At 31.5% G+C, this 25,139-nt stretch overlaps 1 protein-coding gene across 8 annotated transcripts in view; it reads left to right on the top strand.

Annotated features, from left to right (window-relative positions):
• The window catches only part of LOC134693938 (epidermal growth factor receptor-like), a 149,615-nt gene extending 126,931 nt beyond the window's left edge, over positions 1-22,684 (top strand). For 3 of the 8 annotated variants that reach the window (XM_063554893.1, XM_063554890.1, XM_063554897.1), the window contains 14 exons: positions 852-985; positions 1,386-1,548; positions 2,916-3,029; positions 3,412-3,696; positions 4,155-4,218; positions 5,020-5,111; positions 6,199-6,274; positions 6,972-7,118; positions 9,758-9,855; positions 10,260-10,361; positions 15,141-15,305; positions 17,066-17,270; positions 18,024-18,197; positions 20,232-22,684. In XM_063554893.1, coding sequence (XP_063410963.1) covers positions 852-985; positions 1,386-1,548; positions 2,916-3,029; positions 3,412-3,696; positions 4,155-4,218; positions 5,020-5,111; positions 6,199-6,274; positions 6,972-7,118; positions 9,758-9,855; positions 10,260-10,361; positions 15,141-15,305; positions 17,066-17,270; positions 18,024-18,197; positions 20,232-20,464 — 2,052 coding nt within the window. In that variant the 3' untranslated portion in view covers positions 20,465-22,684. Of the gene's footprint in view, positions 1-851; positions 986-1,385; positions 1,549-2,915; positions 3,030-3,411; positions 3,697-4,154; positions 4,219-5,019; positions 5,112-6,198; positions 6,275-6,971; positions 7,119-9,757; positions 9,856-10,259; positions 10,362-15,140; positions 15,306-15,455; positions 15,477-15,683; positions 15,705-17,065; positions 17,271-18,023; positions 18,198-20,231 lie in introns of all 8 variants that reach the window. The other 5 variants (XM_063554892.1, XM_063554891.1, XM_063554896.1 and 2 more) reach the window with 5 other exon arrangements.
• Positions 22,685-25,139: the final 2,455 nt, after the last annotated feature.

Below are 25,139 nucleotides of genomic sequence, written 5' to 3' on the forward strand. Positions count from 1 at the left end.
TAAGTACAAATAACAAAGTTTACTGGGATGAAATGGAAAATCTACACAGAGTAAGTACAAATAACAAAGTTTACTGGGATGACATGGAAAATCTACACAGAGTAAGTACAAATAACAAAGTTTACTGGGATGACATGGATAATCTACACAGAGTAAGTACAAATAACAAAGTTTACTGGGATGACATGGAAAATCTACACAGAGTAAGTACAAATAACAAAGTTTACTGGGATGACATGGATAATCTACACAGAGTAAGTACAAATAACAAAGTTTACTGGGATGACACAGAAAATCTACACAGAGTAAGTACAAATAACAAAGTTTACTGGGATGACACGGAAAATCTACACAGAGTAAGTACAAATAACACAGTTTACTGGGATGACACGGATAATCTACACAGAGTAAGTACAAATAATAACTGTAGGATTTTGTTATGCAAACATTATGCTATGAAAATGTATGCGCTAGTGCTGAGGATGTATGACAAATTTTATAAATGTATGATTTAATGTTTTTTCTGTTAGTGTCATTAGAACGGAAATAACAATATTGTATTATTGACTTAATTTGCAACCAACAAATAACGGATTGTTGTTGTCTTGAGTTTAAAATACAACACAATTATCTCCTCAATTATTTGCGACAAACATCACCTTAACATAACTACTAATCAGAACCAATGAGTGCAGATGACACAAATCATGGACAACTCTGATCATCAGAAAAGTGTAGTGAACACAGGACACATTGACAAGTCTGATAATCACAAACTGATATTATATATATTATTCCATATTTAGTAGCCTTTTTGCAACTGAGATTATAAATATATTGCTCTATTTCAGTTTAATTGTACAGAAAAATGTCCTGAAGATAAAAGTCACCATGTTGAATCAGAAGATGTTAATGATGAAGGATTGATTGTATGTGCTGGAGCCTCTCATCCAAGAGTCCAGGCTAGATTAAATGCAGACAGAGAGTATGTATCTCTTGCATACAGAAGATTGCCTTCCTTTATTTTTGGTCATAAATCTTTGGTTTTTAAAGTTTTAATACAAGTTCATTCAAGTCGATGTGTGAATATGCATTAATGAAATAGCAACTGAAATGAAATTTATATTAGTCTGTAAGTGGTTCTATTGTTGTTTTCATTTCTGTCAATCAAGTTATGTTTCATCCATTAAACTTTAACATCATGTTTTTTAATAACTGGATAAAAAATACCACCTTTGGATATTTTCTTACTTATTGTAAAGATTTTTTTTCTCATGATTTCTGTCATTACGTACCATTCGGGTTTTGTGGTTCTACCTTTCTATAAACCAAATGAAGAAGTGTCACCCATGATTGATGTTTAATCATTGTTTTAATCATTGAAGTGCTGAGAAGAAGAAGATATTGGCAATAGCAGTACCTACAGTAGGAGGGATATTACTGGTTGCTGTTCTACTGGTCCTGTTTGCCTATTACTGGAAACAGAGAGCTAAGTCACAGGAGAAGACAGCTATTCTGACTGCTAGAATGACAGGATATGAGGATGAGGTATATTTTATAGCTCATGAAGAGAGATGAAATTATGGAAAGGTCAATTGAGGTTGGAATTGGTCCAAATAAACTTTTAATAACATGGCAGCTATTCATTACCTGAAGTTGTAAAAGGAGACGAAAGATACCAAAGGAACAGTCAAACTCGTAAATCTAAAACAAACTGACAACGCCATGGCTAAAAATGAAAAAGACAAACAGAAAAACAATAGTACACATGACACAACATAGTAATCAAGTTTTTAAAATGGAAATAACAGAAACTTTTGACAGCTAATATGACTTAAGGGCATACGATACAGTTTTGATCCTGTATTTAAAAGTTCGTGAAAATTTACATATAGGTTATTTTTCACCACAATAAATCAAATATGTAATAAAAAATATACCTTCATGTGCTACTTTTTGAGTAAAATGAGGTCGAAATTTTTTATATTTGTTCAAAATTCAGATTTGTGGCCGTAATTTCTTTTTCGAAAGAAAGATATATCTTTTTTGTTATAAAAGATAAACACTAATTGTTTTTTGTTAAATAATCAGTAATTTCTGTATTTTATAAGTATCCTAAAAAATTATGCATTTTGTAAATCAGAAATAACTCATATTTATCAAATGTTCATGAATTGAGGAAAATACTTAATTTTTTGCTGCATGTTTATCAAAATTAAAAGAAATCCTCTATTTACAGTTTTAGAAAATTTGGGTCACATAATCTCCCTGCAAAATGAAACAAGTTGCTGTTTTGAAAAATTGGGGTCCATGAACTCGTTTTCAAATTAAATCAGTTTGAATGATAAAAATCAGTCGAAAAAGCATCTTTTCCCGATATGTCACAGTTTGACGTCGCGAAAATAACATTCTACGTTAGCAACGTCATTACCTCCCCTGTAACTGTAGCGGTGCCCTTAACACATCATTTACTGTTAAGGTATCTCTCAACATCATTGAGTGGATAGCAAGTTTTCAAAACAAATCTTATCTGAAACTGTTCTTGTCACCGAAAGATCAAGTGCTTATCACATCCCTTTTCAAATAGGGCTCTCCTCCCCAAGCTTTATATGTTTAATAGTTAAAGAAGCTGTTGTCTTGATATTTACAACATGTCCCTGTTATACATGCCAACAAATCATTTCTATCCCCTTTTGTGACCAACACAAATCAATTTTATTAAATTTTTACTATCAATTTAATAGAAATTCCACTTCAAAGCTTTGTTTGTTATTATAGTCAAAAGAGCAGATAAGTATCATAAGGAGTAGAATCTTTCTCTATAATGGTTTATCCAAAACCTTAATACAAGTATAATTCTTAATAAAATGTCAATGGGTTTAGTAAATTGAAAGATTTATTTTGTGTATTTTCAGCCAATCACCCCCACAGATGCTAAACCAGATATGTCAAGTTTAAGATTGATTAAGGAATCAGAGTTACGTAGAGGAGGTATTATTGGATCCGGTGCATTTGGTACAGTATATAAGGTAATCAGGTCATTTTATATTTCTTATTTTGGAATATTTTGTAACTAAAAAAACACAGATTTTGTAAAATCTTTTCATCCTGATGTATTAAATGATTATGTGATTTTAGAACTATAGAAAAAAACATATTTGATTGGTTCTTATAGATATTTTTTCCATAGAACTCCATATAAAGACCAATAACTCTACTACAATGTATCTTATAAAACAATGTAAAAATATTAAAACTGTTGTTTGATCATTATAATTTATGTACACAAATCAGTTATGATTATGACTAGACCATATTAAAATCTAGTTGCACTATAAATACATCAAGATTATTAATGATTCAAATTGGCCAATATTGACGGTCACTGAACTAATCTATATGTATTCTCAGGGGTTCTGGATACCAGACAATGAAAATGTAAAGATACCAGTAGCCATTAAAGTACTACAGGAAGGCACCTCACCCAATCTGAATAAAGAATTACTAGAAGAGGCACGAGTGATGTCCAGTGTGGACAATGTCTGTTGTATCAGAATTCTGGCTGTCTGTATGACTGCACAAATGATGTTAATTACACAGTTAATGCCATTAGGCTGTTTACTGGACTACGTTAGGAAACACAAAGAGAATGTGGGTTCTAAAGTGCTGTTGAACTGGGCAACACAAATAGCTAGGGTAAGTTCTGTAAATGGATATAAACAAGAAGTTGATTGATAAATTTTTGTCTAGCTCAGAGGAGATTGAGTTCATGAGACTGAGGCATGCTGTTTTCTGTGATGTATACAATGTATTAGTTAGTTTAACTTGTTGTTGGTCTTAAAAGTGTAGAAAACACATTTTGAATTAAGATTTGTGTCTCTCATTTGAAAGCAAAGTCAGCTGTTGTTTTAGTTAAAAAAAAAAAGTATCTTAACATAATCTTTCAGGGGATTTTTTTCTCTCTAACAAAATAATTTTCCAAATCTCACCACATATAATAAAAAGATGGATTATTATGTGTAGGTGAGTGAATATTGAAAGCAAATTACACAGAACAGTACTAACAATGAAATAAGAATAATTTTTAGTGGCGTATATTTTATTTACTGATAATGTAATATATTATTTAGAGTGTGAATAAATTTGTTTTGAAGGGTATGGCATATTTAGAAGAACGTGGAATTGTACACAGAGATTTAGCAGCAAGAAATGTACTAGGTAAGATTATGTCTCAATCACATTACATGCCATAGTCCTATCATATCTTTATAGTAAAAGCAAAATTGGGGAAATGTAAAAGATATAGTCAGTGTATAAGGTGCGTCAGATGGAAATCAACCTTATGAAATTAATAGATTTACATCTGTAAACGTGTGTCTGGTTGAAAAATCTCTATGCCAAGTCTGTAACTGTTTGAAAATTGAGGCAATATTAGAAACCCACAAAAAAGACCAAAATTCAGCTTTTCATTTCATTAAAGACATCAAGATTATTAATGATTCAAATAGGCCAATATTGACGGTTATTGAACTAATCTGTATGTTAAAAATTAAAAAGTTAAAAAGTTAAAAATTTAGCCTGGCAGTCACACTGAAGCGTGCAAAAACAAAACTAACATTTATACAAACACTTCATGATACATGTATATAATGGATAACTTGGCAGGAAATAACATATGTTTAGGGCATATAATTAAATAAACTATTTAAGATGTAACAACATCAACTCTGGCTTGGTAAATAAGAACATAGATGATAGTAAATATTAAAATCAAAACAGTGGCTACAGGTAAAAAAAAAAATATAACGTATAGTTGGTTACTTTCTCAGGTGTAAAATTTTGCAATTTACCTTGAATGAGGTATATGAAATATTTTGGCAGTTATTATTTTGGAGATTTTGTTCTATCTGTGAAAATAAGTGGAAATTAACACCCCACGAATAAATCCGCTATACGGTATTACTGGAGTATTCTTTTGTTAGAAATTATGTTGATAATACATCTTTCTTTTTTTTTCAGTTCAAAGTCCAGGTCAAATAAAGATAACAGATTTTGGTCTTGCTAAACTTCTGGACTATAATGAGGATGAATATGTAGCTGGTGGAGGGAAGGTAACTATTCAATAGACATGAGTTATAGACCTTAAAATGGTTATAATTTATGACTTATTACATGAAGCAAACGACAATCCGTCAATTATTAATACTTACTGTGCATGATGAAGCCTTAAGGTCTTTGGCATTAGTTTAGGAGACATACAACCTCAAAGATGGTTAACCCTAAGTGAGCTAGTGTAACCAAAAATAGCCTTAACAGAAATCATATATTTTTGGAATTGGTCTGATCTCGCCCATCATATGACAATGGAAGTGGAAAATTATGTCCCTTCTTAAGAAATACAAAGAAACCCTAAAATTTAGGAATCAGTATTAAGTAAGGAATTATTTTTACATCAGCAGTAACTTTAAGGAAAGGTAAAGAGGCTAATTATCTCCCTTATTTTATAGCAAAAAGTATCCAAATATATGTTTATCTGTGTAAGATCCGAGATTACTATTTTCCCTTCATTGTTTAATCAATTTATCACAGTTTCAATTAAGGATCAATACTATGAGCAGACAGTTCTAATAATTGAAAAAAGTTTGAATTCTAGATAATTGGATGGTATATATTTATTAAAATCGAATTCATTACGATACAAAAAAGTCATGGCAGTATAATGCTTAATATAAAAATCACTACATAAAATACAGTTCCATAAATTACCATACTAATTTCACTTGATAATCCGTTAACATGATGATGAGACCAGAGTTGTAATGATATTGTTTCAATTCTCAAATCCAGTTACAGTATTGTAATGTGTGTGTTAATTTGAATAAATTAAACACCTTGGATGATCAAATGTAAACTATGAAATAAACGACTTAAGTTTAGTTATGAAGCAAACTTTATTTAATGATTGCATCTTGACATTGGTTATTTTGGCTTCATGAAAGCATGTTATAATGTGTAATTGATTTTCAAACCAATTGCTTCTCAACTTCCTGTTCACAGATTGTTAAAGTGTATCAATAGAGAGCACGAGATCAGCAACAGATTGTTAATGTCTTTGTCATTGTGGTCTCTTGTGGACAGTGGTCTCATTGGCAATCATACCACATCTTCTTTTTTATACATTACATCTTTTATTTTCAGATGCCTATCAAATGGTTAGCACTAGAATGTATACAACACAGAGTATTTACACATAAAAGTGATGTCTGGAGTTATGGTATGTTAACTTATTGTAGTCATTTTAATAAAGATCTAGCTAAATAGACAATAATAGTGCATTGACTTGACATATCAACGATATAAGAATGAGGCTTAGAAACGGGGAAATGCAGCATTTTCCCTGTTTCGGGCCAAATCCTTATATCGTTGATTTGTCAAGTCAATGCACTATTATTGTCTTTATACTGCAATCTAAATAAAACATTTTCTATTGTTGTTTAGTATGTTAATGTTATTTATTTGATATAAATATTGGGAAAAATCCCCCTTTAAAAAGGCCTCATATCACACAGGCCGAGAAATATACAACTATACAACACGATGAAATGTACATCATTACCTGTTGAAAACCGCAAGATTTATTTGCTATCATGAAAAAAGAAGATTTATTTGCTATCATGAAAAAAGAAGATTTATTTGTTATCATGAAGAATCTAACATTTTAGAAATAATAGATCAGATCTGATCTGGTAGATTTTTCTATAACTTTGATATTATTTGTCCCAAAAGTAGTACACTACACTGTAAAAATCTTTTTGAGATCAAGCAGGTGCAATTTTTTAATTTGAATTTATTGTCTAAAAGACATGTACTACGAAATAACTGTGTGGTCTGGCTTATTGTGTCTCATTTGCAAATATCTTCATTCATTTCTTAAATAAGTTTTTTGACGATGATGCTCTTTTATTTTTTAGGAGTGACAATCTGGGAATTATTTACATATGGACAAAAACCATATGAACATGTGAGAGCTCGAAATGTACCAGAAATCTTAGAAAAGGGAGAAAGACTTCCACAGCCAAATATCTGTACTATTGATGTCTATATGATTATGATCAAATGTAAGTTGACATGTTATATATAAAAAGGATAAAAATGATGAGCATGAACAAAGATACAACAACAGAAAGACTCAGTCCAGAAACTAATTAGTTTAAAGGGTTGGAATACATCCTTCAAGACCGAGAGTTAAAATCATTCCTCAGTAAAGGACCTAAATATCGTCCCCCGTAAATTATTAATTGGAATGAGTGTCGTAATATCATCCACGACTCACTCCATACTTACTGTATGAAATGGATAAAACGGGAAAAAGCTGACAAAAAATCTTTGGACTCTTTTTTTAATTCAGTAATGAAGATAGTTGATATACGTATTCAACATTTTAAAGAACATTTTACTATTAACAATAACCACAATAAACCTATTTCTCTTATCAAACATAAACTAAAAGAACTAGCCAAGGAATTTGTTTTTGTCCCGGCCGATAAAGCTGCTAATAATATTATTATTGTTTGACGTAAATTTTACATTGAGGTTCTGAAAAAGGAAATCACCAATTCACCAACATTCCAACTGACTCCATTTTCAGAAAACGAAATCTGTAACAAACATAAACTTTTAGCCACCGCTTTACAAGCAGAGCCAAATACAATGAAAGTCCCAACTATGTATTGGCTTCCGAAGCTACACAAAACCCCTTACAAATATAGATTTATTTCGTCTTCAAGCCATTGTTCAACTACTAAATTGTCTATTCTTCTTACCAGCACACTTGGTACAATTAAAAACCTTATAATAAATTGTTCAAATAAGGCCTTCGAAAATAGTGGAATAAATTACTTTTGGAGTGTCAAGAACTCGTTGGAAGTACTTGATAAATTGCATGCTCATATTGGTGATTTTGAATCTGTTCAAAGTTTTTATTTTTCTACCCTGTATACCACATTGCCTCACATTCTCATTAAGAAAAAATTCACACACCTAATTAAATGGGCATTCAAAAAATCAGAATGTGAATATATATGTTCAAACTCTTTTAGGTCATTTTTTAGTAGCAATAAACAAAAAAAACTATGTTAATTGGACATGCTTTGATACTATATATGCCCTTGAATTTTTACTAGATAACATTTTTGTTCGCTTTGGGGATTCCGTATATCGTCAGATTATCGGAATTCCAATGGGGACTAACTGTGCACCACTTATTGCTGACCTCTTTTTGTATTGTTATGAGTTACAATTTATGACAAAAATAAGCAAAGACCCATCAAAACAACATCTGATAAACAAATTTAATAATACTTTTAGATATTTGGATGATATTTTGGCTCTCAATAATGACGACTTCAGTATGTTGTATATTAATGAAATTTATCCTGCTGAACTTACTTTAAATAAAGCTAATACTAATAATGACCACTGCCCTTTCCTCGATCTTGATATCTATATCACTAACGGAAAGCTGAATACTAAAATTTATGATAAAAGGGATGATTTTTCATTTCCTATCGTTAACTATCCGTTTTTAGATGGTGACGTTCCCTTGTCACCATCTTACAGTGTTTATATATCTCAACTTGTACGATTCGCTTGTGTTTGTAACAATGTTTTAGATTTTAACGAGAGAAATTTATGTATTACTGAAAAATTATTACACCAGGGTTTTCGATATCACAAACTAGTCAAAACTTTTACTAAATTTTATCATCGGTATAAAGACATCATTTGTAAATATAGCTCAACATGCAGACTTTTTATACGTTCAGGTATTTCACATCCCATTTTTTATGGAAATACTCTTTATAAAGCACAAAGGTGTCAGTATTCACCTCAGAAACTTACAAAACCTTTTAATAGACTGATTAAGAAGGGATATAATTACGATACTGTTGTCAAGTCATTAAAGATTGCATATTTTGGCGTTAATATTGAGTCACTGATAAGGTCTTTGCGTCGGAACTAAGGACATTTATTCTAAAAACAGTTGTTGGCATGACACGGGTTATGTTCTTCTCATATATGTTATAATGGTATGATACTAAACCCCAAACGGGAAGGATTGTGCCTGATGTTCATATGATGAAATCATAATCTTTCAGTCAGTTTAATTGAAGTCTGGAGCTGGCATGTCAGTTAACTGCTAGTAGTCTGTTGTTATTTATGTATTATTGTCATTTTGTTTATTTTCTTTGGTTACATCTTCTGACATCAGACTCGGACTTCTCTTGAACTGAATTTTAATGTGCGTATTGTTATGCGTTTATTTTTCTACATTGGTTAGAGGTATAGGGGAGGGTTGAGATCTCACAAACATGTTTAACCCCGCCGCATTTTTGCGCCTGTCCCAAGTCAGGAGCCTCTGGCCTTTGTTAGTCTTGTGTTATTTTTATATTAGTTTCTTGTGTACAATTTGGAAATTAGTATGGCGTTCATTATCACTGAACTAGTATATATTTGTTTAGGGGCCAGCTGATAGATGCCTCCGAGTGCGGGAATTTCTCGCTACATTGAAGACCTGTTGGTGACCTTCTGCTGTTGTTTTTTATTTGGTCGGGTTGTTGTCTCTTTGACACATTCTCCATTTCCATTCTCAATTTTATTACTGTAATTCACCTAAAAAAAACAGACAACTTAAAAGTTTTAAAAAAAAATCTTATTGTGCTAAAGGTCTTGAGTATAATTGTTGATTGTAATTTAGGTTGGATGTTGGATGCTGAAAGTCGACCAAGTTTTATAGAACTTGCAGATGAGTTTGCCAAGATGGCGAGAGATCCTGGTAGATACCTTGTTATACAGGTAAATACAGCAGCATGCTGCACACATTTATTATGTTTATTTTAGTCACTTTTGTATCAGTCCATAAATGTGTCTTCTATGTGATGCAAGTTTATCTTTTGGTGAATTTTAGTCAGACAAAAGTCATTTTTTTAGATCATGAAAATCTTAGAAAAAAACTTGGATTCAGCAATTAATATGTATCAAATATTTATATTTACAACAACACTTTAAATAAGTTCATATTGTTAAAAAAAATTATTGGAATTAAAACCTTAGTTTGGACTGAATGACGTTAAATCTTGTACGTCTACAGGGACAATAGTTTATATTTAGCTAGAGGTTACTGGGGTTACTAGAGATAAATTATAGCTTTCTCTGCACATTCCAAACATTCATCACCATTTCTTGCTTTACAACATTAGGGAGATGTCAACAAGAAAATCCCAGATGAACCTGAAAAAAATGCACCTTTACTCGCTTTTACTAATGAAATAGATTCTGGTGTCGAAGCAGATCAGACAGAGGTATACAGAATGCCCCGGGCATGAGTCATGCATGCCCTGTAATCTTGGGCATGACTATGTTTTATGTGTGCTCTGTCTGTGTAGTCAATAAAAACATTGTATGAATATAACAGCATGTCTATTTTTATTCTGCTAGTAACAAATATATTATGTATAGTAGAAGTTTTTTTGCTGAACAATCAAAAAAGATTTTATAAGTACAATTTGTTTTCTTGAATTTTGTAAAAATCAGTAAATTAAAACTTTATGTTAGCTTGTGATGCAAAAACCTAATGTGCAGTAAAACCTTTGTAAGTTCCCACTCAAATCCTTGTAATATCTCTGTCCCTCTCCCTCTCTCTGTAAGCATAATTGACCTTTTGCTGGACAGAATCCCTATATAACACTGAGGTTTTACTGTACACCAAACTTCTACTAGACCATTGGTGATGGAATTATAAGTTAAATTGTTAGTGATTATATATATGGACAAATAAATGTTATATGTTGTAATAAGAAGACTATTATTGTCATAACATTTTGTCCTCAGATAATGGTTTGGTGGTCGTTATTTCAACAACTTCAAGTCCAGATAGAATATTTTTATTTATTTGTTGATTTCAAATATATGTTCATGTATGCATACAAATCCTCTGAAACTGCTAAACAGAAACCAGTTAAACTAGACTAGAATGTCCCATTAGGAAGTAAAATTACCTTAAAAAAATCCAAATCAACACAAAAGTCAGCCAGAAAAACTGACATTAAAGTTACAATACAAGGTATTCTGTTTGTGGATGTGCCTTACATATCCAACCAGCAAAGTGGAAAGGGATTAATATAAGTTGCAAAATTTGTTTCCCAATCCTTTATAGATAAATATTTTTAAATTATCCAACAGATAGTGAATCTCCCTTCAATTATCCCACAGTTACTAGTGACTGTTATCTGGTATCTCCCTTTAATTATCCCAAAGATAGTGACTATATCTCCCTTTAATTATCATTCCAAAGATAGTGACTGTTATCTCCCTTTAATTATCATCCCACAGATAGTGACTGTTATCTCCCTTTAACTATTCCAGATAGTGACTGTTATCTCCCTTTAATTATCCCACAGATAGTGACTGTTATCTCCCTTTAATTATCCCAAAGATAGTGACTAGTATATCTCCCTTTAATTATCATTCCAAAGATAGTGACTATTATCTCCCTTTAATTATCATTCCAAAGATAGTGACTTTTATCTCCCTTTAATTATCATTCCAAAGATAGTGACTTTTATCTCCCTTTAATTATCCCAAAGAGAGTGACTGTTATCTCCCTTTTGATTATCCAAAGATAGTGACTGTTATTCTCCCTTTAATTATCATCCCACAGATAGTGACTGTTATTTCCCTTTAATATTAATTATCATCCCACAGATAGTGACTGTTATCTCCCTTTAATTATTCCACAGATAGTGACTGTAATCTCCCTTTAATTATTCAACAGAAAGTGACTGTAATTTCCCTTTAATTATTCCACAGATAGTGACTGTTATCTCCCTTTAATTATTCCACAGATAGTGACTGTTATCTCCCTTTGATTAATCCAAAGATATTGACTGTAATCTCCCTTTAATTATCATCCCACAGATAGTGACTGTTATCTCCCTTTAATTATTCCAGATAGTGACTGTAATCTCACTTTAATTATCATCCCCCAGAAAGTGACTGTTATCTCCTTTTAATTATTCCACAGATAGTGACTGTAATCTCCCTTTAATTATCATTCCACAGATAGTGACTAATCTCCCTTTAATTATTCCACAGATAGTGACTGTAATCTCCCTTAAATTATCATCCCACAGATAGTGACTGTTACCTCCCTTTAATTATTATCCCACAGATAGTGACTGTTATCTCCCTTTAATTATTCCACAGATAGTGACTGTTATCTCCCTTTAATTATCATCCCACAGATAGTGACTGTTATCTCCCTTTAATTATTCCACATATAGTGACTGTTATCCCCTCTGAAATTATCCCACAGATAGTGAATCTCCCTTTAATTATCCCACACATAGTGAATCTCCCTTTAATTATCCCACACATAGTGAATCTCCCTTTAATTATCCCACACATAGTGAATCTCCCTTTCATTATCCCACACATAGTGAATCTCCCTTTAATTATCCCACAGATAGTGAATCTCCCTTTAACTATCCCACTGATAGTGAAACTCCCTTTAATTATCCCACAGATAGTGAATCTCCCTTTAATTATCCTACACATAGTGAATCTCCCTTTAATTATCCCACAGATAGTGAATATCCCTTTAATTATCCTACACATAGTGAATCTCCCTTTAATTATCTCACAGATAGTGAATCTCCCTTTAATTATCTCACAGATAGTGAATCTCCCTTTAATTATCCCACAGATAGTGAATCTCCCTTTAATTATCCCACACATAGTGAATCTACCTTTAAATATCTCACAGATAGTTAATCTCCCTTTAATTATCCCACAGATGGTGAATCTCCCTTTAATTATCCCACAGATGGTGAATCTCCCTTTAATTATCCCACACATTGTGAATCTCCCTTTAATTATGCCACTGATATTTTAAGCTGCTGTTTAAAGCAGTCCTGCTGAATGAGAGTTTTATATTACTAGATAGATTATTATTATTATCATAGGTACCACACCACCATCACCAGGTAACATCATTGTATATATACTGATGTTGTCCTCTCAACATTTCACTTCTTGTGTACAAATTATGCTTTTCATGGGATATTTTATTATTTATATTAGTTTGCAAATTTTTGAATCATTTTTGGTTGAATTATAAAGTTGTACAGGAAGTTAAATGTTGACAAACAAGGATAATGATATGCATGTTTATCGATTGTACATCCAAGATTTATACATAGGTATCCTACCCTCACTGTTGTATATTAAATAAAAAGATCACCAGGTTAATAGGTAAATGTTACAGCACCAATAGAAAATGGACATTTTTTGTTTCTCACCATATGACATAAATTGTCATTAGTAGTAGTTCATTTTTAAGCTAGAAAGACTCTTATTTGTTTGTTTTTGATAATGGCTTGAATTTTGAAAGTTTTGGAACTCTCAAATGGTTTATTTGATGAACAAATTCCTTGTAAAGTCTGTCTAACTACACTTGATTTTTTTGTCCATGGCAATATTCATCAAATACAGATCACTCACAAGTCAGTGTCAGCAGTTGAATCTTGGGTGTACACTTTTACCAGTATAATTCCCATTTATATCAATCCTTTTGGGGGGATTTATGGAATTTTCTCACCCTTAAACATCAGTTGACTGAGTTTGTATTATATTGGACTTCTTATTTTGCTTACATATATTTGATTTGGATAGACATGTGATGTTTTATTTTTCCTTGCTTATTTTTTTGTGACATGATACATGTACATGTAATAATTAGAATAAGTTGTGAAATCCTCTATAGCCTTTTGTTTGTATTGTATCAGTTTGTTGTGAAGTCCTTTATTACCTGTGTAGTTTTATCTTAATTTAGAATTTTATTTTACATTATTTTAATCATTCCTCAGTTTAGAAAACCTCATTCCCAAATGTCTCAGGACAATATGCAGCCCTGGAATGAGTTTAGATATCTGTTATCTGACATCTGTCCTTTTCAGCTAAGTGTTAAAACTCCATTTCCCAGTTTAAAAAAGTTACAGGATTTGCTGAAGATTTCAGTACTTGATTTCTTGTGTGGAATGCAATAAAAAATTATTTACCATTATCATTTAAGTCACCTTGACCTAAGGTTATGCTTGAGTGACTTTGTCATATGTTTATATTTTGGGAATCCATGATGATTTATCACTAAATATTACTTTCTTTAGTGTTATACATTTGTATATTGATATTTTTGTCAGTAAGTACTACATTTCTATATTGATAGTTTTGTCACTAAGTCCTACATTTGTCAGTAGTCCTACATTATGATGACAGAGTAAATTTTGAGTAAATCCTTTACATGTATATACAGTGGTATTTCACAACTACTTTCCCCTTGCACAATACAATTCAGTAAAATTTGGATTTTGCGAATTATAAAACCTTGTATGTATACCAGTACCAATTGGTTAGAAAACAATAGACCCCATCATATACCTAAATATTTTATGTATCCAATATAAATTTTGTCTTGATTCTAGATATGATCTTTTTTTCAATTATGCATGAGTTTGAGCATTCGTCTTTTTTATTTTATATTATATCTTTTTATTTTGTTTCACCTCCATTGTAATTTTTTTATTTTATATTATTTTTTTACTTTTAAGGTACTGTAGATTCACTTGATTTAATGGTTTCATCATTGACTCTTATCTAGCAGCTAAACATTATTTTGTTTGTGATTTGCCTTTAAATATCAAATTATCCCTTCAATATTAATTTTATATTGTCCTGTATTTATTACTAATAATGTTTTATTGGCAAACTTTAATGTGAACTGTTCAACAATAAAATTATCATCAAATGTTCAAATATACTATCAAACTCTGGGCCTTGTTTAAATTCAAAATAATAAAAAGAACCATCTTGGTATTCTTCAATCAAATACTCTATCTGTCAGCAAGCTAAGTTTATCTGACTATTTGGTAATACTGAATGTATAATGTATGATATCTACTTACCTTTTAAGTATTCAGAAAGGATGATTTATCCACCATTCAAAGTTAATGAAAATTAGAAAATACATGTGATAATATGTGAAGCATTACAAATATATAAGTTCTATATATAATTTGTTACAGGGAGACAAATTGATGAGATTACCAAGTCATTCCTATGATAAGAATGACCTAGCCAGAAGTTTGAGTGTTGCAGCAGACGGACCAGAAGAACTCATGGAAGCAGATGATTACTTACAACCACAATCACATGAGGCCGAGGCTCCTGTCTCTCCTGTATCAATCAAGGTATGTCTTCTAATATTACATGAAACAGAGGCTCTGGTCTCTCCCATATCAATCAAGGTATGTCTTCTAATATTACATGAAACAGAGGCTCAGGTCTCTCCCGTATCAAGCAAGGTAAGGCCTATAATATTACATGAAACAGAGGCTCAGGTCTCTCCCGTATCAATCAAGGTATGTCTACTAATATTACATGAAACAGAGGCTCTGGTCTCTCCCGTATCAATCAAGGTATGTCTACTAATATTACATGAAACAGAGGCTCTGGTCTCTCCCGTATCAATCAAGGTATGTCTTCTAATATTACATGAAACAGAGGCTCTGGTCTCTCCCGTATCAAGCAAGGTAAGGCCTATAATATTACATGAAACAGAGGCTCAGGTCTCTCCCGTATCAATCAAGGTATGTGTACTAATATTACATGAAACAGAGGCTCTGGTCTCTCCCGTATCAATCAAGGTATGTCTACTATTATTACATGAAACAGAGGCTCTGGTCTCTCCCGTATCAATCAAGGTATGTCTTCTAATATGACATGAAACAGAGGCTCTGGTCTCTCCCGTATCAATCAAGGTATGTCTTCTAATATTACATGAAACAGAGGCTCTGGTCTCTCCCGTATCAAGCAAGGTAAGGCCTATAATACAAAGGGTGCAAAAATTTCTTCGATTTCAGTGAATTGAAAATTTAAGACAGATCTTGCTTGTTTCGGTGTTGCTGCCCTGGAAATGTAAAAAAAATGTGTCAAGGTACTTTTTGATGAAGTTGAAGTCCATTCAACTTGAAACATATAAGTACACAAGTTCACTACGATATGGTCATCCTAATTTTAATACCAAATTAGAGTTTTAATCCCTATTTCACAGACCATGGAACATAGAAAATTATCGTGAGAATGGGGCATCCATTTACTATGGACACATTCTTGTTTTATATATTTTTATGGTGTATTTTTTTATTTTATATATTTTTTTATAGTGTATTTTTCTATTTTATGTATTTAATGGTATTATTTTTATATTATTCTTTTAATGGAATTATATCAAAAAACAAAGAGTAAGAGTAAAACTTTAAATTGCAAAAATAGGTCAAGATCTTTCTACCATTGAAGTTTTATGATCTGTTGACTGTTTCTAATTATAATCCTGGTACCTTTGATAACTATTTACACCACTGGGTGGATGGCACTGCTGGTGGACATTTTGTCCCAAAGGCTATCTCCAGCCCAGTAGTCAGCATCTCAGAGTTGACATGTATATCAATTATATGGTAATTTTTATAAATTTCCTGTTACAAAACTTTGAATTTTTCAAAAATTTAGAATTTTCTTATCCCAGGAATAGATTACCTAAGCCGTTTTTGGTACAACTTTTTTGGCATTTTGGGTCCTCAATGCTCTTCAACTTTTTACCTGTTTGGCTTTATAACTATTTTGATCTGAGCGTCACTGATGAGTTATGTAGACAGGTTGGGTGTATTAAATTATTATTCTGGTAACTTTGACAACTTTTAGAGTTTGTATTATTTATTTTGTGGGGTTGACAGGGAATGGCCCTACTAACCCAATATATTTCCTTCTGCCTTTTGACAAATACATAGTAATTGTTAAGTTTATTAGCTTTCAACTTTAAATTTAAGGGTGGGAAAAAAAAGAATGGGTCAACACATTTCAAGTTTCAAGTGTGTTTGTTCATTTCTTTTACACAGTGAATTTAGCATTTAGTTATCCACATAAACATTAACTATGACAATTTATTTTTAAGGCACCTTTACTTGAGCTTCCAGAGGGAACAAAGATGTTTGATAAAAACAGACACTATGGTGGACCTCCATTTCGGGAAAAACGTTATGCTCATCTGGATTCTGCCCTGAATGCCAGACAACAAAGAGAAATGTCGCCCCGAGGACGAGGTGATAGTATCAATAGTAGATACAGTTCTGACCCTGTTCAAGTTTTACAAGACAATGGTAAGAATAACTGCCAAAGAACATTTGTATTTCTTCTGTTGAATAATTGTTATAAAACATATATTACTGTGGATTCATTATTATTCGTTGGATACCAATTTTCGTAGACTTTGTGGGTACAGGTGTACCACAGAATTAAATGTTCAACCAATGACAAATTTTCTATAGGCTTGTATGCAGACTTTGACAAAACCACAAAATTAAATGTCCACCAACATGTAAGTTTTCTTCATCCACAAAAATTAGTACTAATGAAAATAAATGAATCCACAGTACTCCCTTTCAGAATGTCACCATTCTTTAAATTTGAAAATCCTTATTTGTGTTATGGATGATGTCCTTACTTCAATATTATCTTCACAGTGTACCACATGTTTTAGTGGAACAGTCCTTACTTCAATATTATCTTCACAGTGTACCACATGTTTTAGTGGAACAGTCCTTACTTCAATATTATCTTCACAGTGTACCACATGTTTTAGTGGAACAGTCCTTACTTCAATATTATCTTCACAGTGTACCACATGTTTTAGTGAAACAGTCCTTAATTCAATATTATCTTCACAGTGTACCACATGTTTTAGTGGAACAGTCCTTACTTCAATATTATCTTCACAGTGTACCACATGTTTTAGTGGAACAGTCCTTACAGCTAGATGTAATAAAGTCTTCTATGCATTCATCATACAATGAATCATACTTTCTTAATAGATAAAAATAAGGATCATAACAGCCATCATTTGATTTTTGTAGAGGATACTGAACAGATCCTGACACCACAGAGAAAGTACCCCACCAAATCATTAGGTCAGTATGAACGTCACAAAAATGGTGATGTCAAGATACGACTTCCTGTAGATGAAGATGATTACCTTCAACCTAAGTCAAGTCATCCACGGAAGTATATGGACCTTCTGGAAGACCCAGGTAAGGAAAGCCTCTGTAACAGATTAAGAAACACATACTTTAGGCCACGTTTTTTTAATTTGTTGGTTTACGGATTTTCTACATGAAAAAGTCGGGTCGGTCGGTCGGAAAAAAAAGAAAAAAAAAGTTCTTTCAAGACAGAAAACTGATATGCAAAATAAAAATATATTTCATCTTTCTAATAATATATTTGTCATACTATTTTGTCATCGTTCTTGAATTTTAGTTTGATAAATATTATTGCTCAGCTGTAAACATTGCATGCCATTGTCTAATAATTTCCCGTTAAAAAAAGGGGGGTACACGGACAAAGACGAAATTAAATCGTCATTTCACAAACAAGAAAAACAGATTCACGTCTGTTATTTGACTTAGCTTTTAATCAAAACTTGGTGAAAAATAATAAGCACGAAAACTGATGAAGAAAAAAAAAGTAAAAACGTCGTACAAAATGTTTCAACACACGTGGAAAAAACGTAATAGACTCGTCCACTGGAAAAACGAGAATATCAGATTAAATAATCTGTTGTATAATGCAATCCCGTTTTTTATCCAAATGGGCGATATTTTTTTAATATCTATGAAACAAGAAAATATCAAATGATTTGTTAAAATTCAGTACTTTAACTTGATGTCTTGAACTTCCACCTGTCCACATTTGGAAAAGTCGATTTCTATGAAAACATGCATCTTTTGGACTGGTGACAAATAAGGGAAACGAACTTATTGTGTAATTGGTTTAAACACAGGTTTTGTTCCGCAAAATTGTTTGCGCAAACTACATTTCAAGGTCATTAACAATTGATTTGTCTATTTTTAGAAAAGTAAACTGGAAGTTTTATTTTTTCACAACAGAAAGTGTCATCACTTCTGTTAGTGATTAATGCATTTCATTTCATAAAAAAAAGGATATTTTAATTATTTTTCAGGGATAATGCATTTGTTAGGGTCGGCGAGAATAAAAAAAAGCCTGAAAATTCGATTTTATTTTTATTCTCAAAATCGGCAAAATCGGGTCTGCGGATCCGTAAACCAACAAATTAAAAAATCCTGGCCTTAGAAAGAATCACATTTCTATCACAAATCGGCAAATAACATTGTTAAAGCCACCTTTATGCAATATACAAATAAAACTCATCACTGTGAGCTTTTATACTTACCGATGTCTTTTTTTTAACCAATTTCAATGTGAGATTTGGTATACTTTTATGAAATATAAACACAAAAAAAGAAAATAATGTATGAATGGATGTTTCTGATTATCTCCCTTGTTGTATGGCAGTTTGTTAACACAGGCTTTGTTAAAAAATATGAAGACAATAACTCTTTTAGAAGACTCTGAGGGGTATAATGGTATTAAAATGGCCTCACCACAAGAGTCCTGTCACCCAAAGAAAAAAAAACAATTCAGAGCAATGGTAAAGACGAGCCAAATGTGTTTGTGTTTGATTTGTCCGCCATTTCACATTCACAACAAACATTTCCAAATAACAATATGTCTAGCCAGCCCTACATGAACAATCTGACTTGTAACTATCAAAATATGCCTATGCAAATGATGGCTTCTTTGTTTGTGACCTTACCAACCCAGCTGTCGCAGATGGTACCCCCTTTTTTCCATGCCATTAGCCAGCACCGGCAGTTAACACTCTATTATCAGCAACTAATTTATTGTCTAAATTTGATACATTATCTGTAAAAATAAACAGTATTGATGACACTAAAAGCTATGTAAAGTTCTAATATCAATTGAAAAGTGATTTAAACCATAGGTCATCTCTCCTAATGACCTTGTTAGCTACAACTTTTAAAATATAAATCAGTATGTTGTTCAAGTATCTGCCATCAACAGCATAAAATACAAAAACCAAGCATATAGGAAATGACAAAAGACAACCACTGAAACCTTGCTTGTTACATGTGGCAGGGTTAAACTTTTCAGGCTGATTTCTCAACCCTCACCCTTTTAATATTGATCATTGAACATATGGTCCATTTATGATTTATACATAAACTACAACATTTGAATTACAGATTACATTAATGAGAATAAGCCTGTGTTTGATGACGAGGATGATACACCATACATGAAGCCTGATCCTGTGCTACAATTTCATAACCCAGAATATTTTGACAGTCCAGTTCATACAAATGCTCAATTGCCACGGAAATCTAACTCATCTGATTATTACAATGACATGAAAGTGAACGGCACAGAACTGAAGCCTTTAATGATTGTAGAGGATAACTCTGAAACAACAGTGTAGTCATGTGTGTTCTCAGTGTTATCTCCCTTTCACAAAGTTAATCACTCTTAAGAAAGTTCGGGAGTTTTAAACCAACTGTTTATTACTAAAGGGAGATAACTTTATACATGTTATAGCCCATACTGCCAAATAGTGATAACTAACTTGGTTGTGATAACCATGGATACATTAACCAACCAGGAGTTATGTTTATGGTTGTGTTATACAGCTTTGTTAAGCCGAGGCAATAGTGGTCAGGGACAGTTTATACTGCCAAGAAGATATGTGATATATACAGTCATTTTATACACAAGAACCATTTGTTTGAGATTATTCACTAAACAGGTTGTGATACTATCGAGCAGGGACCACAGTACAAGTCGTGTGACTTTATATACAAGGCTGGTGATAGATCTGTGCATGCAGCTTAGATAATATATATGTTGTTATTGTTAGAAAATATTATACTATTTAAATTGTTAAACAATGTGTTCTAGCTGATGTAATATAATTTAGTTATCTTTTGAATAAATAAAACATGAAGAAAATAATCACACTATGATAACAAAGATAAATACAAAATAAAGTTTTTTGTGTTGCAGATTATCGTCTGAAATTATCTCATTATAAATTGTGAACAAGTATATGTATCAATTTTATGATGAATTTGCTTGTGTTCAGAAAGTACAATACTATTAGATATAAACACAGAGTGGAAGGTGACAAATACATGTAGTTATGTCCAGTTGTAAGATCTCTACTGTGTTTACAAAGAAGGAATCATGTTTCCATTTGACTGCAAATTCACTATATATATCAATGACAAGTAAATTAAGACAATTTGATAAGGACATTTGTTTCTGCATTTTAAAATTCAGGAAATTTTTTTTTATATTTGCCACCGAAAACAATTTATATATCAAATATTTCTTCATGTTATAGAATGGGATTTGTTTACATACCGAATCAAATGTGACGATTAAATTATTGTTTATCTTAGATCTGTATGTAAATGTTATGAAATGTGATAATTATTTTAAGCATGCGAGAGAGTTCAGATTAATCTGAAAAAGTGATTTAAAAAACATATATCTGATCTTAATTTTAAATGAATTTAATTTTTCAGGATGAAATTTGGATTAATGTATATATGATCACACTACATGCATTGTTAAGTACAAGTTATTAAATTGAACTAAGTTACTCTTGAAATACTTGAGAATATTATGTACTAATATGAATATGTCAAATGGACAACTGTTTCTGTTTATTGCTAAAATCTACAGAAACTCAAATGCTTCATGTGATTAGTAAGCCCCTACCTGTAGAAGTAATGAAGATTTAGGTTGCTGACATTAAATTATATTTCCATTTCTACTAAAAGAGTCCATTGAAGATTTGAAACAAAATAAATAAAGTGCATAGTTTGTTTAAAGTTATATGGAAAATGTGATTAGGGCATACAATACTTATTTGATCTTGTGGTGAATTTTTATGAAACTTAGTATACAAGCTATTTTTTACCTTGTCAATTTAAAAATGCAACTGAATATATACATTTTTGTGCTACTTGACGTCGAAATTTATGCAAAATTTCTATCCTTTGGAAAAACTTACTTAGCCTTTTGTTTCAAAAGATAGACACAAACAAGTTTTTTTGTGAAAGCATTTGGAGTATGTTGTATACATATGTTTGATCTGAATTTGTTAAACATTTTTTGGAAATAATTGCATGATTTTATTCAATTTTCATGATATTCGAAGAAATTGGCATGTTGAATTGTATTTTTAGATATTATTAAAAAGAGGGGTCCATGTACTTGTCGAGCTAATGGTTAAATTCAGTCCAATAAAAACATCTTTTCTTGATATGTAACATTTTGGTTGGCATTACAATAACAATTTAACATCAGAAAAAGCATTACCTCCCCTGTATCTGTATTGTATGCCCTTATAAACAACATACATCAAGGTTTACATTATGGACATACAGATTCTTGACAGTTAATTGTACTATTGAAGCATTGTTGAGTTTACCAAATATTAATTGTTGATATTTCAGTTATTTATTCTATATGTTATGTAAGAAACATTATAACCACATAGTTGTTGGAGTTGTTACTATTTTTAGACTAAATCAAGTTCCATTTTGCATTTTAAATCAGAGGTTATACTTCTGGTGTGAACAGTACATTGTTATATTTGGTAGTGTTATAATAGTAAAGACCAATGTGCCTCTTAGAGATTATTTTTGTTTATTGTTAAGAAATCCATCACATATTTATGAGAATGTCTCAGTGTTGTATTCCCTACATCATTTCTACAAACACTTTAACTCTATCTTAATTTGACAAATACAAGTTTGCAGTGGCGGATCTAGAAATTTTCATTGGTGGGGGCCCACTGACTGCCTAAGAGGGGGCCGTTCCCGTCGCGTTTCAGTGATTTCCTATATAACGAACCAAAATTTTTCTGAAAAAGGCCCCCCCCCTAAATCGGCCTCTGGTTTAAAAACAGTGTGTTAAGGTTTACTCCATTAAGCTCTGACTGGAATGATAACAAAGATGCTAATTAGTTGTGTTGTTTCCTGATGACTTTTAATTTATAAAGTCAGATGATTTCCTAGTGAACCATCAACCAAATTTATAAATTTAACTTCTTTTAGACTTCCCTCCATAAATGAAATTCAGTTTCAAAGATGACCAGACCCAACATAGACTTAATGTGATTTCTTAAGAAAGTTATACCGGTGTGATTTCTAAAAAGAGCTATACCAGTATTTAGTATACAATAAAAGTACTTTCAATGACAAGTGTTCATTTAACAGAAATCCAATGATAAGTATGTTATATGTATCTGTGCTATGCAATATAATGATAGTAAATGGCTTATATAAATGTTTTGTGTATTTTACATGCCAATGTTTCATGTAGTAATAATTATTTCTTCATTGTGACAAATCATTTTATACATCAGGAAACTATAGCCAAACTTATTGTGATAGTTTTTCTGTTTGGATATGCCATTAAATTATAGTTAGTCAAACCTTATCAATTCAATGATGAATTGCACAAAACCAAAGCTGGAATTAGATTTTTTAGTTGTGTAATTCTGCATAGGACAAAAGTTATCAAGAGTAGTTTATCACAAGTTTTGTTGTGCAACTTTAAATTTGTATTCAATTCAAGTTTAAGAATATTTTCTTTTCACTTTCTAAAAAACGGGATCAAACGCTGAAAAAGACGCTTCTATAAAATTTTGTTTTCCGTCAATTTGTTATTTACTTGAATATTTCATACTATTACCATAAATATATTTTGTATAAATAATGTCATTATCACAAGGTCTGAGAATCTCTATTGGATTAACCAAAAAAAACAATAAACTTTGCTGCTATTGAGGCATATTTTTATTTAGGTTCAAGTTAATACAAAGAGCATTAAGCCTTGTTTTTTTTAAATTTTATATGTGTCTTTTTAATAATGAAAGTATTTTACCATTACATCAGCTGATTTTACAAGTACTTAAGATTCTTCAGCTTATGTGTACATCTTCCAAAACATTAGTTAACTATTGGATTTTACTGTGACATGAAGAATTCTTTCTTTTTCACTCAGGAATAAAAACAAAAAATCAGATTAACATGCAGCAAGATGTTGTATTCTAGCAACTTGAAAGGTTCTTCTTATTTTTAATCTAAGTATTTATTATTTTTTAGCCAATCAAAAAGTCTTGTAACATGGACTCTGCAAGTCTGCTTGAATTCATTTGAACATAAGTTTCAACTTAATAATTTGGTTTGATTTTTACTTGATAATTTGCCTGAAGTTCTGTTCTGTTCTGGTCATTAGTTCATGTTGTTATTACTGTCTTATTTATTTTGTACGATCTCAGACTTAATCAACTAAGTTGATACAATAAATGTAATACTAACAACTATATATTGTAAGTCAGTGGACATAAATACTCAAACAACTGTTTGTCCATTGTTGACAACACTTTTTCACATTCATCAAATCAAAGTGAAGTATGCTTAGATAAGGTCTTCTCATGTTTCACTTTAATATACAGTATGTCAAGTCTTAATAATTGTGATGCATCCTCTACATACCATTTTACTTTTTGTTTAAATTTAAATCTTGACTATCTAAGATTCCCGTCTTACTCAGTTTAGATATTTATGTCCATTGACTCGTAGATAAGCATCTCTTAACTAATATAATATGAGCATTTTCTCTTCAATGGTGCCATCTTTTTCTATGTTCAAACTTCTAGTCCTCCAGCATATAATGTACATTTGTAAATAATGAGTTTTTCCCTTCATCTCATCACCAAACTACAATTGTAGCCTGGTATTAAAGTGAAGGTAGGAAGAAATAATTTCAACAATTCATTATGATGAATATTAAATTGAAATTTGTTCATGTTAATTTTAATCAAAGAGGCACACAATGTGAAGATGTATCTGTTATTGATGTACAATGATTCATTAGCCATAAAAAACTAAAATAGATTCATACACACTTAATTATGAGCCATCAGTAACAAAGATATTCTGGAAGAATTTTATTTTTGTATTTTATTGGAATTCAGACACCTTAGGATTAGGAATGTCTAGTATTTCATAAGAACCACACAGGTAAGCCACTTTCTAAAACTTACTAACCCAAACAAGCAATTTTAGGATTCCAGCTTT

Source organism: Mytilus trossulus, chromosome 13 (assembly GCF_036588685.1).
Source record: "Mytilus trossulus isolate FHL-02 chromosome 13, PNRI_Mtr1.1.1.hap1, whole genome shotgun sequence".
NCBI lineage: Eukaryota > Metazoa > Mollusca > Bivalvia > Mytilida > Mytilidae > Mytilus > Mytilus trossulus.